Raw genomic sequence first — 19,292 nt, 5'->3', positions numbered from 1 at the left:
AAGCAGGAAGGAGGATTAGAGAGGGATAGAAAACATGTCGACGCCGTGGGGTGAGGAGGAAGCTCAGGGGATGTAGAAATAAAGACGAAGCAGGAGGCTGTAAAACGTTGGAGCAGTGGGTTTGATGTTTTTGCAAGCCGGTTTCCTGAAAGTAAACTAACACCACGTAATGCTGCCTAAATTATGCTTTTCACCATTATACAGTACGAAGAACATGTTTGTACTGAACATATATCTGCCAACTACTAACAGTTTAATTTGTTTACCTACAATTCCTCAGTCCAAAGCAACTAAAATGTGATTGAAGGAGGAGTTTTTGACATTTTGCTCTCTGGCTGAGAGGTAGATGATAAGACAACTCTCAGTTTTGTGCCGTACCTACTTAGCTAGTGCCAGAAGGTGATTAGCATATCTTAGCATAGATTACAGGGCTTGAAGCGGAGGGAGTCAGTTAGCCTGGCTCTCTGCAGACTTCAAAAATACATCTACTGCTTCCCACTTCTTACGTCTTTGTTGTATTTGCACAGTAATTTAGCCGTCTTTGTGATATACGATTACTGATTCACAAATTATTTTTTTTTTTTTATATGTGATACTTTCAACATGTTTTCAATATGTAAAATGCTACAGGGCTGATTTGCAACCCATCATCACCCACTGTCGATAATATTTTAAAGACAAATGATCCACTCACATCTCTGCCGACAACACATGAAACAACCAGTTTCCAATTGTAAAACCAGCATTAGGTTTGATTATGATCCACAACAAATTTAGTATTGTTTACTGTCAAAAAAAAAAAAAAATCCTGTTTTCTTACACAGCAGAGTGCAGTGGGTCCTGTAGTCTGGCAGCCTCATCGCAGTCTACTTGTTAACCTGCAGATGTCTTGTAAACTGCAGCACGGGTCTTCAACCACTCAATCATATCTGATGAAAATTATAACTGATGCACAGAAGTCTGGATCGTGAACGTATGGTAGTATCCCAGGAGCTGGTGGCTGTCAGCAAGAAATAATAACAGCACATTAAACCTTGTAAAACCATTTCAGCTGTGTGTGAACCAAACAAATGAAAAATAACGTGTAATGTTAAAAGTAACTCTGGTCAGTCAGGTGCTTTCAGACAGCAAAGGGTTTGTTGCCGCTGCTTTCAACGTAAACATGACGGCAGACACATCGGACACTAGGGCTGTCACCTTTTTATCCAAAATTCGAACATTCCTTCGAACGTTATAAAACATTTGAGTTGTAATGAGACGTTCGAATTCAAAAGTTGCAGTTACGACGGTGGATCCACAAGTTCAGAGACTGCTACTGTTGTGCATGAAAGAGAAGCAGCACCGTGACATACATACTGCTGACCGTTCTCCTACTTTTGGCTCCTCGCCACTCTGTACATGTGTGTTGATATTATGCTGTGTAAATTGGAGAAAGCAGAAGCCCTTCCTGTCCAGGCCGGTAGGATCTGAGGCAGCTGGACGTTGTGGGAAAAATATTAGCGTTTACTTTCACTTTAATGAACTAAAAAAAACATGAGTTTTTAAACTTGTGTGTTGAGTGCCGTTTTGTGTTAAAGTCATGCGTGTGAAATGATCTCCCTACAATTATTGTGCAGTATATGAGGACATCATACTTCTGGGACTGGGAAAAAAAAAAAAAAAAATTCTTATTGAGTACATTAGAAGCAGCGTTCATGTTGTATTTGCCATCTCATAGATGACATTGATAAATTTGGAAAGACAGTTAAATGTAAGGTAGACAGAGACGTTTAGCAGAAGTGACTTAACTTTGACTTTATTGGATGCTTACACTTTGTTCAGAATACAGACATTCAGACTTAAGAGAGAAGAATCATTTTCATGTGTTTTTCATGGCCATGTATTACATCACTTAGTTACCTCAATAACTGTTGTCAAAATGCAAATTTTACCCATTTCAGGCTACCGTTGCTCTGACGGACAGAAAGGGCTGCAAGATGGGGGAAACTTCTGTATTTACCAATCAGGGGAGTTTAATTACCACAACTGCAGCTGACGGGATTTGAAAAAGACACAAGTGTGATCATTTGACAGTGAAATAAGTGAAGAAGTGGGAATGGGTGGTTGGGAAGGGGCGATCGGGATCTCAAGAGGGTGAAAGATTGGGAGGATGTCCTGTTTGGGTCATGTCCCTCAGAGCTTTTTACTGTGGGAAAGTGTGTGTATATGTGTTTTTTTGTGTGAGTGGTGTGGTTCAGCTACATGTGAGAACAGACTTCTGAGGGCCCACTGCTCTTGTAATGATTTCGTCATGGTGATTCATGATAATTTGCTGATGCGCTGGTTAGGGTTGGGTTTGTAGCGTTTCCTACTGTAAGACATCAATTGAAAAGGAATTTAAGTCAGTATAAGATCTTTTCAGATTAACTACACTGCCGTTTGCGTATGTTTATATAGTCTGTGCTATTTGTGTGTTTTGCGTGGGTGAAGAAAAACTTCCCCACTCTTGGGCCTCTGCACAAAAACAGACACAAGCACAAGAACTTTATCATTAATAATGAAAGTAAAACAGACCGCATGACCGCTGTAGAGATCACACATTAGATGAAACAGAACCATTCCTATCTAAACATGTTGAGATGAGGACAAGACAACAGGGTATAAAATAGTAAACCAGGAAAACAGTAGCAACCAAAAGGACACAAGAAAATGCATGTTTTGCTTCTCCTGTGTTCTATGATTTAGTAATGACAGCTGACAAGACTCAGGTATGAGCTTTGATTAGAAATTATAACACATAATTCAGAAAAAGAAATTGCAAAAAATTGCTCATTTCTATCCACTACTGTCATGCAAGTGTTAGGAATTTGGCATTTCAACATAAGCAGTTGACACTAACTTTGGACTATTTATATATTGAACATCCTCATGCGTTGATAACATGCATGGTTTTGAGAAAATAAGACCAATGTGTATCAAATAGGAAGTTGTGCTTGTTAAAGGTGAAAAACCTGAGATTCTGACATACGGTATCTGCACTGAGCAAACTTTTATAGTGTTTCAAATGTGGGATGATAACAGTCAAATCAGGTGGTGTGTGTCTCGAGTTCGACTGACATCACAATGTATTCGGCTGATCGTTCTTTTTTAAGAGTAGTTTCCATAATACAATGAAACAATAACTTTAATACAATGCTAGAAATTGACATCAACCTTGAAAACTCAGTTTCATTGTGCAGCAGTTCACCCATCACAACAGTGCTGGTCTGCATGGAAGCGTGGCACTCTCACACTTCCCGCACGGCTTTTGGGCAAAACCGCTGGGCCAACCCACTTCCCTGTATTCTTCTGTCAACTCTGGGAAAAAGCTTTAATATCCTTCCTGCCGCCAAGACGCTGGCCGTGAAGGCCTTGTGAAAAGCCATCCTTAAGGGCTACTGTACTGCGTTGTGTCTCCTTCACTGCAGAGTGAACTATTGTCTCCTCTGTTTGTGTTTCCAAACTCTGTTGTTTTGCCTCGAAGAAGAAACAAAAAACTCTCGGGTTGTTTCCTGGACAGTTTCAGCTGGAATAAATATTGCCTGATATCTCACCATTTGTTTGTTTAGGTGGAGTCAGTAATGATACTGCGATTGTTTTGTGGTCATAGAATTCCAGCTTTGTGCCTCACAGTGCAGCCAGTGGAATATTAGACTGAGTGTCGACAGCAATGTCAACATCATTGACCATCATCCACCGACAGAGATGACAGCATTGTTTGACCCTGAGTTTATTTACATGATGCAACGATAAGATTTGAAACGGCTTGCTTGGTTTTCTTTGTATTGTTTCAGAGGTTTACACAGACACACAGCAAGTCATGACATGGACTCAGCTGTGCGCTGTTTGTATGGACTGAGATAATATTGTTGTCCTAATGAAAGAATAATGTCCAAGTTTGAATGCACGCACACACACTCTTCTCTGTGTGAACTTTGGTTGAGTGCTGTTGTGAAAAAATGCTGCATTCAAATCGGGTCGTATTTACCGTGAACACGAGAACAGTGTGTATGATCGGCCTCTTCCTGTTTTATTCACGACGTCAGAACTCGAAAGTTTCTCTAAGCCTTCAGTTTACAAATTGTAACGTTTTGCAGACGTTTTGTCAAGTACGCAAGTCATTTTTTTGTTGGATGAAGAAAATAGAAAATATATTGTATTTTTCAGTTGTATGCAGTTTTTCTTTTAAATTTAAAATGTATGTGTTATAATGTTCCAACAGTCTCATCTTCTCCATCTGTCTTTACGCCTTTGCTTCTCTTGCATTATGTCTCTCGCCCGCTAGCTGGCTAAATTGTGAGGCTTAAACTTTTCTCATTGTAATGTGGCTGCACATGGAAGTAAATCTCTATGGTTTAATAAAGTTGAGAAAAACTTAATTTCATGCTCCTTTGGCACATTGCAGATTGGATAGATCAGAGATTGGATGTGTCAGCATTTTTGGGTATTTGTGCCAATTTGTCTGTTCTCAAGCTCACTGCTTCAATAAAAATAAAAATCGTTAAATCACAGTGAGACAAAGTAAACTGGGACAGCATGCACAGCTCTAGCTCTGATGTGACTTCAGTTGTTTTAATTGTGTATGTTTGCAAAATACATAATTCCAGGACCAGATCTTCAGGATCCGAGGCTAATAATGATTACAGTTCCTTCTGACAGTGATCGATGTTCAGTCATATGCACACACTGTTTACACACCTCTCAGATAACATCAATTAAAAAGAGCAATTAAATAACCAGGCAGACTTTATTTGTAATCTGGCACCGCTCCGATGGGTGGAGCAACTTCTGGGCGTCTTCGGAGGACAAACTCGAGGTGGATTTGTTTCATGAGAGGAAACACCTGTAACTTGTAATGAATCATGATATTTAGTGAATGCAAAACGTTTAACATGAGGGTTTGTTTTGAGGTTTAGAATCTGCTTGATCCACTCTCATGATCCCCATGCTTGACCAAAGAACTAAAGTACCACAAATCTAAGAAGTGTCTTCAGTAGGAAAACTAAAGGTTGAAAATGAGCTGAGATTTCCTAATGATGCAAACAATGCTCAGAGTTTATCAGAAAACCATGTAGAAATTTGGAAGAGATTTGGGACAGGTTCACTTACACTGTAGGTCAATACACACACTCTTCAAATGAATCACTCGACAGCTCTGCTGAGGAATGATTGAGATAACTGTACCACCTTTCCACTTTGTGTATAACACACATTTCAAGTAATATTCTTTGTCTCTTTTAAAATGTCTTTATTAAATATCTCCAATTCTATATGTTTTATCTGAAATAAATTTGTATTATTTCCTCTAATCAGACATATTTCATTGATTTACTTTATTCTCAAAAATGAGGAAAGGAAGAAGCCCTACTAGGAAATGCAAAGCTGTTTGTCCAGTGACTTTGCTCCCCGTCATTTCTGATAATTTGACACAGTTCAACTTTTTAGAAGAAGGTCTTCAGCAAATGGACAAGAAGTTAGCAGCAAAGGTCATCGTGTATGTAAGCATGCATGAACCAATCACAATATTGTTACACAGCAGGTTTGCCTTTGAAGGAAGTAGCTTTTTTTCAACTTGAATTTGATAGATTGTATATTGTAATTACAGGAAACAATAGCAGTATCATCTAAAAGCAGCCATCCATTATCTATACCTTCTTCACCCTGAACAGAGTCACAGGGGTGTGAAGGCGAGGTACATCCTTGACAGATCACCAGTCCCTCACAGGACCAACACAGGAAGACAGACAACTGTTCACATTCACACGTACGGCTAATTTAGAATTGCCAATTAACCTTTTGACTGTGGGAGGAAGCAGGACATCCCACATGCACAGGAAAAACATGCAAACTCCCCACAGTGCAGCTGACCAGCAGGTTCGACTCCACTGTTTGATGTGACAGTGCACCACAGCACTGCACACCTCATTCAAGGTATGCATTGCTTCCTGTAAATCCCTTGTGTGCAGGAAGGCAGTGCGAACTCACTGTTAATGGTAGATGCTGAAAAATACAGTAGACATAATCCCAGAATGCACACATTTTAAAAAGCTGAGGCTTCTAACAGTCCCTCTTACATGTACATAGTTTTTTGCTGTTGTTTAAATGTTTAATAAATACACTTCACACAATTTATATGAAGTGACTAAAAGCTTTGCAGGCGGGCATATTTCCTAGACTGGCTGTGAAGAAACAGAAGCCAACATGCAGCAGATGCATTTTGGGTTTGCACATCGTAAACATCAATTCACAGATAAGCAAGTAAATCACAACTTTTGTTATAAAGTTTTTTTTCCTGTTTTCTTGCTTTGTCTTATAATAAATGAGCAACCAATGTGTTTTAAGAGAGACTTGAGATTTAATCAAGGTTCTTTTGCTGAGGAGTTTCAGTTTCCACAGACAACAGTTTTAGTGAGACACGGTGTGAAGGTGAGAGCTGACATACAGAGATGGATGTCCCTTTGAAGGAACATTTAAAAAAAAGTTATACTTGGTTTAGTTTACGTCGTGGCTGCTGGACACGGTTAAAAAAAGAAACAATGAAGTGCGTACATTAAATCCAACCTTTCTCCAAAGAAATTCACTTTAAAGCATCAGTGTGTATCTCTGGTCTAAGTAGCGGTGGAGAGGCGATGCAGATACAGTAGACAGCACAGACAGAGAGCATAACTGTACAGTACGAGGTCTCAATGTCACTTCATCATTCTTTGTTTCCACTGAGAACCCCTCTTTCTGAGTATTAACCGTATTTTATTCAACAATATCTGATAAGTTACACTGTTATAAAACAGTCCACTGAGGCTCAGGTAGTCACACAAGAAATTCAAGTCCCAAAGTGTATGATTGGTTGTGTTGCCGTGTCTTTGGAAAGTGTCTCCTTTCCAGTGGTTAAAGTATGTTCAGTAACTCAACAGTAAGACTAAACTTCATATTCCTTCAAACAATAGTAAGTCCACATTTGGCTTCTTTTCAGTCCTGCCAAACAATCATACAGTATCATGTTAAAATATTTAACAACAGCGTCCTCGGGGGGGACGCCTTATTTTTCCATCGGTGTGGAGGTCAGTCACTGACTCTGATGCTTGGTGGGTACTTTGGCCTTCAGCAGTGAAACAGTGCTCTGACAAGAAGCTTCAAGGTCAAAGTCTGGATCCATGAGCTTGCGTCCAAGATTTGGTCAGTCGTCTTGCTTGTCAAGTTACCCAAGAAGTGACGACAAATCAAACGGCCGAAATTCTTTATGCCTCAGAAGAACATTTGAGGCATAAACATTTCGGGAAACAGATTTATTTGCTTTTTTGTTGAGAGTTCGATCAGTCAACTATGTAAGAAGTTACAGCCAGCAGCTGGTTAGCTTCGCATAAAGACTGAAAACCCTTTGAAACAGCTAGCATGGCTCTGTCCGAGGGTGTCAAAAAAAACATATTAATATCACATCTGATCGTGTTTGTTTAATCCAGCAGCTTTAACACCATTGTTAAAGTGACAAACTGTGGTTTTATGGGGTGTATGTTAGTTATCAGGTAATCTGACTGTGACTTCAAGGAGAAACTGTCCCCAACTATGGTCTAGGAACACTTTTTTATGTTTTTTGTAGAGATTAAACTCTATAATAATAATTAGGAGCTTTAGAGGTGCTGCTAGAAGGATTTTTAACCTTTGGCATAATGCAGGATAGGTATTTCTCTTTATGCTAAGCTAACAGGCTGCTGACCATGGCTTCATTTTCACCGCATAAACGCGATAGCGGTGTCATCTTCTCATCTAACTGTCTGCAAGAAAGCAAATAAATACATTTCTCTAAAATCTGACTACATGAACACATCAGAAGTCAAATTCTGCTGCTTCTATAGTTCAACATGTTGAATGACAGCAGGTCAATGTCTAAAATCTGAAAAAATGTCTATGATATATTAAAACATTAAGGAAAGTACTGCTGTATGCAACCAGGCACTACTTTCTTCATTTCCAAAAGAAGTTAAATGGTTTGTGGTGCCACTTAAAGGGTAATTTGACGAACAAAAGCAGTGCTCGGTGCACTCCTTTGTTGTGTTCAGTTCTGAGTCAGTACAAAGATCGGGACCCTCCTCGTCTTCGGTCTTCGTGACCTAAGCCAGGATATCGCTCCTCTTGCTGCACCAGACCACCAGGACAATCATGGCCAGGGTGAGGAAAACGGGGATGAGGATGAGGATGGTTAGCGTGTTGTCCGGCGGGTCAACCCACACCACCTGATCCATGGTGCAGTTGGAGAAAAAGTGCTTGTGTATGCGGATGATGTAGCTCTCTACCAGCGGATTGGGCCAGTAGCAGTCGACCATGAGGGACTTAGTCTCTGTGCAGTGGGTGAAGAGGTGGTACTCACTGTGGAGACAGACGGGAGGTGGAGAAGGAAAAGATTAGAAGAAAATCACCAGTGAGCTGTAGATTTATGAAATTTGGATCTCATTGGCTTCCAGTTTTAGCATACATTTTAAAACATGGACACGATTCACGGTGTGAAGCTGTTAGCATATATATCATCGTGGGGGAGGACAGTTTCCTATTAAGACTCACAATGACATTACTTTTGCTACAGAGAGCTGGTTCTCTGAGGGGCACGCAACCATTTAAATTCCACAGAGGTTTAGCTTGTATGAACCTGAGATTCAGTGAGTAATCCATCATTGTGACTGGGGATATAGTGCTTTTTACTACCTTTTTTGGGGCCACTACCCTCCTCTACTTCAGCAGGCGTGTTCAGAGCCGTCCTGAACCTTTTCAGGCTCAGAGCTGTGCTTTGATGAATATATGCAGCCAGTCTTAATCTGTCTTTCTCCATCCTTGCATTCTCTATCCTCCAGATTCAAGCTATTGGTATTTCCACAGTAAATTGACCAACAGCCTTCTCACAATGGCTTCTTTCTTGTCTTGTTTCCATCTCTTGGATTTTAGGCTCTGGACTATGGCATTTTGTAATTTTTAAATATACAGTGACGACAGACCTGGTAAGACGGACTGTGTTACCCCTCAGTGAACTGAGCACAGCACCCCTAAACTGTGTTAAATCCGTGTTAAACTGGCAGCCGGGTGCTGTCACGTCATTCGCTGCAGCAAAACTGCAAACAAACAGTTTGACAGTTTGGAAAAGCTCTTTTTCTTCCAGATTAAGTATACCCTCGTGTCTGTGCTTCTGAAAACTGTGCCTTGTCTCTTTTGCACTTCTGTATGACGTGTTAATTACTGACATCTTAGAGGGACTTTGTGACATGCGGACAGAGTCAGAGTCATGTTCTGTTGGTAATCACTAAACTAAGCTCAGTTAACCAAAAAACATTTACACAGCTGCAGACGACGTAATACAGAAACGTCTATTTACAAAACGTCAGTCAAATCTAAATATATAACAATAAGTGGCACAGATGTTGATAAAAAGCAAATAATATGAAAATGAAATTAAAGCTAAAGTAAGTCTGACACAATATTCACATGTACAATAAAAGTGGAGTTCAGCAATTTAACTGAATTTAACTTATCCTAGCTCAGCTTGTCTTAGCTTATCTAACACATCTTGCAGCCCCCTTGCCCAGTCATTAAACACATACTTATCTGTAAGGTTTCAGAAGTTGCAAAAATGACAATTTAAAACTACCAATTTAAATAAAAATGTAGCTAATAATATTGAAGTAATAACAGTAATGGTACTCGAACATAAACAGTTGGAAATGCAATGTGAAATTACAGTAATGCTCGAAAGCATTTCATTTAGTATAGTTGATAGAGATGTGACACTAATTAAACGGTACTGTTCTTTACTGCCTTATCTTTGATACTCTATATCGTATATTGTATAATGACAATCAATCTCTGACTTACAAGATATCATCTATTCTAGACCATTATGTAAGACTAGTATACATATTTTTGAACCGAAAACAGCAGCAATAACCAGGAAGAAGGGGTGATGATTATCTCATAAATTGGGACTGTTTCCACCTGCTGCCCTCTGTACAGCTCATTTAAGTTAGACTCTGACGTCAACCTGGATCCATTGTTTTGAATGACCTTTGCTTAAGTGCTGCAAATCAAATGAACCCTGCTGTCTGTAGAGGGAAAAACTGTGTTTATATATATATATATATATATATATATATATATATAACTCAGTGGCTGCAGGGCAAATAGGTACCACATGCCTCATAAAAAAGTGTTTTGCTGAGAAAAGCTTCCTGTCAAATCTGAGCTCAGTGATAAACCAGCAGAAGCACACGTGTCAAAGTGGAAACTGTAAAACTCTTATGGAAATTTCTGCACTGATGCAGTTATTCAGATTAATGTAGGAGCAGGGTTTGGTTCGCTCTGTCAGGGTTTATGAACCAATCTTTTTTAAAGATGGAGGAGGATGAGAAAGTGACAGCAGAGTGAATGCTGGAGAAAAAGAAAAAAAAAGAGATGAAAATAAAAATCATGTATCAGAGCTTTCAGGCAGAGTGATGAAAAATGCAGCATGCAAGACATAAGGGAATAGCAGACTTCTGAAGTTATTTCCCATATGTAATACAAAGCAACAGATTCATAGCTGATATATAACTGAATAGCCACACACAAATATTATATCGTCACTCACACATGCATGCAAAGATACAGATAGATATGTGATTACACACACAGATGTTTTCTGAGTGCAGTCAGATGCTGCAGCTGCTGGGAGCTTATCTTCTGGCCCAGTTAGTGTCTAATTTGAACATTATAATGCCGAAACAAGATGTTTCACTCAGTATGTTATTCCATACCTTCCCCTGAGATAATACAAAGCTCCAAGTGAAATCCAGACTGATGAAATTATTCGGATGTTTGTTGCTCTGAAAGGCAGGACGGCCCATAATATCTGTTTAATGGAAGGGAAACTGCACATTAATACTTCTAAATGCTGTTATACACTGGTTTGTTTTTTTTATACACGTGATGACCCCCAGGTATACGTGGTTTTGACAGTGGACCCCACAATTTATACAGTATTTCAGCATTGCTGAAATCAGCTACATTTTGTGTTCCTCAAATGCAAGGTTGCTTATATTCATTGGCAATTGGGAAAGTGGTCTCCAACTTTTCATAAAAATTTTACCAAGATATGTTTTGTGTTTGCTCTATCTAACTTTTCAATAAAGTTGGAACAAATGATCAAAAATCAATTTTGATTAATTTCAGAAAGTGCTGCTTCGTTTATGTTATTTCTTGTGGTGTTGTTGAACAAGACAGACTCTTCGGCTTACTGTTCATTCACACAAAACAACAGCTGAATTTTAGAGGCTTTTTCAGAGGAATTTTTCAACTTTCCAATTCATAACGTGTCACAAGATTTGTTTTGTTTCTGTCTCAATACAACTTAAAACTGAACTTGGACTTAAATTTGATTTCTTATGAGCATATTCACTCAAAGCAGCGAATGACATAATAGCAATATTTCACCAGTTTACGCTGTTCGTTGTCATCCAGTGATTTTAAGCACCAACAGTTGTCTCCCTTCATGCCTGGTTGGCTCACTGTTGTTGGCAGCGGTCTCGTGTTATCGCCACATAAGCCACTTACGATGACGCTTGCTCATGTAAATGGTTAATTGCTTGTCATTAGTTGCAGCAGGAAAAAGCTGTGATGACTTTAGAGCAGCATCTGGTCCACACAGGGGCCGTCCACAGTCGTGAATATATATATTATTAAAAGGTCCAGAGCAGCACCACTGTTCCTCTGTTCCTGTGTGCTCTAAATTAAACCTGGCAGCTCCTGGAGCTGTAAACAGCTCAGGACAGAAAATCAATATGTTATTAGAAGTAAATGATTGAAGTGCATAAATGCACGCACAGTACACACATAGCCTCTCAGCGGTCCATCTAAAGGCTTTTCAGTGGCCCGACAAGTTTGTACGAGCTGATTTCAGACAGTAACAGCCGTGTTGGCTGAGTGTTTGGCCAACAGCAATCACTGCAGAGAGGCACGGCTCATTTGTCAAATAGAGGAAACTCTGCAGGGGTCAATGCTTGTTTAAACATGAGGCCCCTCGCTCTCCAAGCCCGATCCGCCTCACCACTCTCCGGTTCCTCTGGTGCCTTCGCTTTCCCTCCTTCCCCTTTCTCGCTCTCTCTCTTTCTCCCTCACCTCCTTATAGCCGTCTTCCAGGCTCCAGAGTAAACAGCTGCTGAGACAGCCAGTGTATCCCCACAGTCATGTAGATGAAGTGTCGCACACAAAACACCCAAATGAATTGTTTGTCTCGTAAAAATGTCGACTCATGCAGCCAAAAGTTTCTAAAAAAGCAAATCATGACTGTTTCCCACCACAGCTTGGCAACAAAATCCCCTCTGATTAAAAGTTCTTTATCTGTCAAACACTTTTAATGTCGGACAGCACTGAAAGATTTACACTCAAGTTTTATGAGGTTCTCCTTCATACATGCTTCAGATTTAGTATCACTGGAGTATGAACAAAATGTGAAAAACAGAGGCCGGACATTACACCACCCATCCTGCACTTCAGGTAGACCCAAACAGCACATGAAAGGATCCAAAAACACACTCAACTATTTATAGGCTTGATTTACAGCCCTGTTTTATGATGTTTCTTTTGAACCGGCAGGGAAGAGAGAGAAAGAGAGAGAGAAAACACGTCCATCTGTGCCTCTCCAAGAGATAGTCAATTGTACCTCTGATCAAACACACACTTAAACTACCCATCATTTATCTGTAAAGTGTAAATCTGGATCATTTCCAGCCTGACCCTTATTTTGGCTGATTTTCCATTGTGAATTTCTAATGTGAAACTGTCCAGTTTCACAATGTACAGGGTTACGGCACAGAGCCGACAGCTGAGCCATGATTTGGACTCAAATTTAACTTTAGATGCAAACAAACAAGAAAAAAACACCTGTTGTTGTACAAAATTAACGATTCTCTCTCATTTCCCTTTTTAAAGAATAAACAAATTGTTAAACCTGCAATAAATGGAGCAAAGCTTGGAGCCAGTTCCAAGTCTGAAAAATGAAGCAATTACAGAGGTGTCTTCAAACTGTAATTTAACCAAAGAGCCGCTAGGGGTTGGCTCCAAAAACACTCAGGTTCCAAAGACTTCAATTCAACTTCTCTCAAAAAATACAAAGTCAACAAAAAAAAAAAATTCACAAGTCTTAGTGGTGTCATTTACTAAATTCCCTTCTGATCAGTGCTGTGCTGGTCCGAAAATCTGAAAATAATCCCACCATTAATTCGATAGAAGGCCTCAAAAAGCCACATTTTTGGAGTGTTTAATCTGGGTGATTGACAGGCCTGTGACTCAGTTAGGTTTCCGCTATAGGTGGGCGGGGCGTAGTGTCATCGGGTTTCCAATAACATCGAGTCAGATTCACCTTTCATTTCACCCCAGTTTGTCCAAATATGGTCACTTCTGGCTCCAAAATACCAAGATGGCAACAGCCAAAATATCGAACTCAAGGCTTCAGAATGGCACAAACCAATGCGTGACGTCACGGTTGGTTGCCACTTGGTCAGTACGGCTGTGTGCACTTTGTGAGTTGCTAAATGCTAAACTCCGTTCACTAGTTACCACCAGTCACTAGCCGCCTTCATCCATCTGCTCTTTGGTGCCGGGCAGCTGAAAACAACACTGATGAGTGTGAAGCAGAAATCCAAAACAATGAGGTCATCGTGACAAGTGACACTTTCCACACACATGTACTCATGTGATCCATTGTTAATGTAAGAATTTAGACGATAACAGTTTTATGTCCAATAGCTTTGACATTTTGTTCGGTTTTCACACCTGCCTACAACTAATTTAACAAACAATTGCACTCTTTGCTAAGCAGTTATTATTTGTTTCAAATCATGGACAAACAAATGCAAAAGTAATCAACACAGCACAAGTTTACACAGCCTTCACAATACACTGATTTATTAGTTAGGACTGGCAGCCAGAACAATGGATGGCAGTTGGTCATTGTTTGAATATGTTTGTGTCCCAGCCTCCCCACTTGTCTTTATACTACAGTTTTCCTTTCCCTGTAATCGAATAAAACCCCGTGTTGCTGGAAGTCAAAAGAAACTCTGACAAATAATCTTTAAAAACAAAAATTTAAAACAAAGCAAGTGAATGACCAGTTTGAGAAGGTGGTGGGTCTTTTTCCCAGAATCGTCATAGCAAATCTGTGAATCAGACGATTATTTAGACTCCCATGTGAATGTTATTATGCAAGAAAGCGGTCTCATAACTCACTGCTTCGCCTTGTGCCTCTGGAGTTAAGATTGAAGGTGGAAAAATAAGATGAATGTAAGAGGCCAAAGGTGAGAGTAAGGAATGAGGTGAAAAAGCTGGATAAAGATAGATGCGCATGGGTGGTCGGTGGGCTCCAGCTTTGGGATGCAAACCTCCAACTGTTCTCCCGCCCACCGACGCCCCACCAGCCGCAGGAGGCCCAGATAGATTGCAGTCTCTCTATCAATCCAGATGTTTCTCACAAAGTGCCACCACGCAGGATTGACAGCCGCTTCACTGAAACTACAAAAATAGAGCCCTCAGACAGGAAGGCAACAGCACTTCAGCGATAAAGATAAGAGCTTCAAAAACGTGGGAAGCTTTTCAGCGTACAGATGGCTTTTTTCTTTCACAGCCTTCTTTTGTAAAATGAAAAATTTGCTCTGAGGTAACTTGTAAAAGCAGCTTCCAGTGTAGTTTCCCAACAGCACATCTCCTACTTCATCATTGTCAAATTAAATATGCGCCGGCCAATTAATGTAAGCAGACAGTTTAATTTAACTCTTAAGATGTGTGTGTAGAGGATTCTCTACTATCATCAACATCAGCTCTTCATTATGGGCCAACAGGAAGAATTTATGAGCAATCTCTGAGGGGAAAGAGATGCATTTCTCTCTGAATGAATATTTAGAAAAACATTTTATACCAAATAACACCAGCAACTTATTTAGGAAACAAGCAAACAGTTATTCTGATGTTGTTGTGCTGACATCTCCTTAAAGAAGGAGTGGGAGTGTCTGTAGCTTACCATCTCTAAAGGTGTGCCTCAAGGCTCCATCTTAGGTCCTATTTTGTTCTCCATTTATATTAACGATGTAGCCAAAGCTGCAGTAAATTCCAGGATTCATCTGTATGCTGATGATACCATCTTATATTCAGCTGGTCCTTCACTCCACTCTGCTGTATCCACTCTTCAACTAAGCCTCACCTCCATCCAACAGTCTTTCCACAACCTCCATCTGCTCCTCAACTCCAAAAAAACCAAATGTATGCTGTTTGACTGGAAAAACCTCATCATCCCCAGCCCCCCCAACATCTACAGTGCTGATGGCTCAGAGCTGTTAGATACCTAATATAGATATTTTTGTGACACAAACAAATACAAGTAGTTTTGGGTTGCAGCTGTTATGAATAGATAAATAACACTGAGCCATTTGCTGTGTTCCAAATGACACACTTCCCATAGTACACTAATAAATAGTGATCTTCCACAAAAGGACTCTTATTGTGTAGTGCATGATTTTGACAGGGAAGTGCTGTTTCAAATCACACACTGCTGTTCTGTACTGACTTGAAATGACCTTAGCATGTGAACACATCACGCACCAAAATATCTGCAGTTTTAACTATTTTATCCAGAAATCAACGTGTTTTTGTGTCCTCTGTTTAACACACTCAATAAACACACTGATTCTTCTGTCCATCAGCAGTTAGTGAAAAAGAAACACTTTTGTGAGGTATTCAGGAACAGCTGCAGCTTCCTCAGACGCTTTAATTAGAAAATTCTTTGCATCTGTGGCCTCGCCCCTTCCTCTACGGAGCCAAGATGGCGAGCGTTTAGGGTGGAAAGTGTCCAGCGTTTCACACTTCTTTTTTGGACTGTTTTGAGTGCATCATCCTGGTACTTCTAGTGCACTGCATGTTTCTGTACTCGACAGTGTGAACGCACTTACGCACTCAAAATAGTGAGTGTTAGTGCACAAGGATGCCATTTGGAACACGGCAATAGTCAATTAAAAGAATCTAGAGTGCTGCTGTCAGTGATTGGTCCTCTCTGGTGGTCGTGTTACATACCTGATGAAGTGAGTGAGGTTACACCAGTACTGTGGATCTATGTGAGCCATGTCCCGCTTGAAGTCCTCTCCGCAGACTTCCATCTCCCACTGCAGACGGGACTCATTGCAAGCTCTCCTCGACCGGGAGGGAGTGGGCTCGATGTTCAAACTGTCGGTGGCTGAGAGGACGGATAGAAGATAAAGAATTTGTAAGTCGTGTTTCCTCCTTTGTGTGCGTGACTTCAGATAAAGAGAACAGCAACTGAAATGAAACACGACAAAGATGGATGTTGGTGGTTGTCTGGCTTGTGGCCATGTGTTATTCATGAGCTGCCTCTCATGAGAGCTCTTTCTTATTATGTTCTGTCATGACGCTGTAACTTACAATTTTTGTTCTGTCCATCACCAGTTTTATTTCTATCTACGATGTTCTGGGAACCGTGGAAATGTCTGTTTCAATAAGTCTCACTTTGACTTTCTCATTTGCCTTCACTTTATCCTGATGTTGATATACAGTTATTATTCCTATTATTGATGGATGGATGGATGGATGGATGGATGGATGGATGGATGGATGGATGGATGGACGGACGGATGTGCTCACCTGACAACCCTCTCATCATCCAGGCATTGACTGTAAAGAAAACAAAAGAAAACAATTAGTTTTGTATTCAATAGGAAAAGACTTATTTCTAACTGTGCGCACTACAGCATCAATCGTGACCTTTGACCTTCTCAGCTGTCGTTGTTGCCGGGATCACATATGTCATGTTTGTTTGGATGGACCTGTGGCCCATGTCCTGAATGAATGCTGATGTCTGCAGAGGAAAAGTCACGGCGGACCTGTCAATTTCTGTCACCTTCAAAATCAATCACGTAGCATTTGTTGAAATGTCACAGAGCAGAATATTCATCCAGAGCTGCATTTTAACAACGCAAAATGACGTGACACTTTTACTGTGAAGCACCTCCGATACCGCACTTTGTCTTTTAATTGAAGTTGGTCCTGACTCCTTTTGCCTCCTATAACTTCAGCATGTGTTTGTAATTGGATCAGTTTTGAAATAGACAACTGTTCTGGATGGAGATGAGAGACCTCTGGTCATATACATCTATTTCTCCAATACAAATGTCAAAATAATGATCATCATTGTGGCAAAGTGTGCTAAAGGATCTTTGCTTGAAGACACATTGGTGACCGCAGCCTGAGATCACTACCAGGTCAATATAGACAGCTGGCCTTTCAAAACGTTTTAAAAAAGGCCTGTTGAGTTTAAGCACCAAACTGCCAACAGGAACGATGTTCACACGGAGCTGATGTATGTGCTGTTGCAATTTCCTTTTATAGGAATCTTATTTGTGGAGGACATTTGAATGTCCTACTGTTCCTGTTTCACATTAAAAGTTTTGCAATGGTGAATCACATGGAGACTTTTATTTTGAAGCAACTGCAGATTCAGGGTATGCACGTTATATTTCTGTGAGCATTGTCACGACTGAAGGAGACGAAAGCGTACGTTTTCTATGTATTTCCATTGTGTCTTTTCAGTCTTTGCAGCAGAGTTGAAGCAGTTAGAAAAGAGACAAAACAGACAAATTACATGTCGGTGTCTGAGTGCCTCCATCTTACTAACTTCTAATTCCCTTCCTCCTCTTATTTCCCTCCCCCTGTTCTGTGATCCAAAATCCTGCACACGGCAGCTCGTTTTTTCTACAACACTGTCAGGAATGACCAAAGCTAAACATGCTGCTGCACAGGAAGGTGAATCTCCCTTTGAAGTGCCACACTTACAAAGTGGGGGATCAGTCTGAAAGACGCCCTGCGGGACAAAAGACTGTTACCAAGTTGGGGTGCTAAATATAGACACTTCCATGTTTGAGCATGCGAGGATGTTTTGAGGTGAAATGTTTGTGATGTGATCTGATTCTTTTTGTTTTATGTTTGACCTAAATTTTATAGTAACAACAATCAGTGGAGTAGATTCTTGTGCTGTAATTTTGTGTTTCAGTCTCATGAGAATTACAAAATAGAAACAGAAAGGTGTTTTGGTTCAGCGATTCATTAAAGGAAGCATTTTGGAAATATGTGAAACTTAAAGCTACATCTTAGCTTGGCATAAAGGTTGGAAATAAGGGGAAACCATGCACATGTACCTCTAATGCTCACACATTAACACTACATCTTATTTGTTTTTTTTGTTACAAAAACGGAGGTGTAAAAATGCCAAGTACTGATCTCATTTAAAGCAAATAAGCACACTTTCCAAAAATAGTAAATATCCTAATGAACTATTCATAGACAGTGTTTTATGGCAAAGCCCACCCACCCAGACAGGTTGAATATGAGCTGCACTGAGATGACTTGAATTAAAATTTTTTATGGCTTTCAGGACCCTTAATACACTCATTTCATTTCAAGTTGACGTCAAAACAGTTTGGAAAGGGCAAGAAAAATCTTCCTAACTAGAAAGAGGGCTCCTGAAAAAGGTGGTACGAGCACTCTTTTTCAGTCCGAAGTCTGCAAAGTACCACGGAACAGTGGATCTAAATAAAAACCTGAGTTATGAGTAAGGTTTGGTTAAATTAATCAAAAACTCACATTGAGGACTCTTTTCAGTGATTTCCAAAAATCACTCTGAAAACTGACCTGAATCTCTTTGAGTTTCAGCAAAACAACGTGCAATCAAGAAATTTCCGAGTTAAAAAGATGCCAAAGAACAAAAGTGACCGTGAGAGTGACAGACCGCTGTGCTGCTGAGGAGCTTCAATCCCAGCTTGATTAGACCGGATCGAGACACACTGACGGGCGCCACCTCTGATTGCAACCATGAGAGGTGTCAGAGTCAAAGACATAAAATCTTCCTTCGCTCTGTTCAAAAGGGAAAAACAAAACTGTAAAGATGCACAAAGAGACAGAAAATCATTTCTTAAAGATTTCCCGAAGCAATCAGAGCACAAAGATAATTCCTTAGTGTCTGCAGATCAATATGTCAAATCAAACTTCATGGCGATTTACATAGCACTCGAAAAAGTTCTCCCTCTCCGATGTCAGGACTTGGCTTTCAGCCCTCTCGTTCTTGCATTTAATTTCTCCTGACAGTAAACCTCATGCAAACGAGTCCAAAAATAACATGTCGAGTGTAACATCCAACATAAATACATCTGAACCACATGAGATCCTGAGTGGCAAAACCCAATATCCCTCATGAAAACAGCCCACCC

At 40.2% G+C, this 19,292-nt stretch overlaps 1 protein-coding gene across 1 annotated transcript in view; it reads right to left on the bottom strand.

The window, feature by feature from the left end:
• Window positions 1-1,778: 1,778 nt before the first annotated feature.
• Window positions 1,779-19,292, bottom strand: part of LOC138199373 (receptor activity-modifying protein 3-like) — a 32,537-nt gene continuing 15,023 nt past the window's right edge. Inside the window, exons 2-4 of the mRNA XM_069151423.1 lie at window positions 16,675-16,704; window positions 16,090-16,249; window positions 1,779-8,379 (exon numbers count right to left, since the gene is read on the bottom strand). Of these exons, the coding sequence (XP_069007524.1) occupies window positions 8,124-8,379; window positions 16,090-16,249; window positions 16,675-16,704 (446 nt within the window). The 3' untranslated portion in view covers window positions 1,779-8,123. The remainder of the gene's footprint in view (window positions 8,380-16,089; window positions 16,250-16,674; window positions 16,705-19,292) is intronic.

This window comes from Embiotoca jacksoni, unplaced genomic scaffold (assembly GCF_022577435.1).
Source record: "Embiotoca jacksoni isolate LCO1_2020_lvr unplaced genomic scaffold, fEmbJac1.0.p SCAF_17, whole genome shotgun sequence".
NCBI classification, from domain to species: Eukaryota; Metazoa; Chordata; class Actinopteri; family Embiotocidae; genus Embiotoca; species Embiotoca jacksoni.
This window is presented reverse-complemented; position numbering and strand designations above follow the sequence as displayed.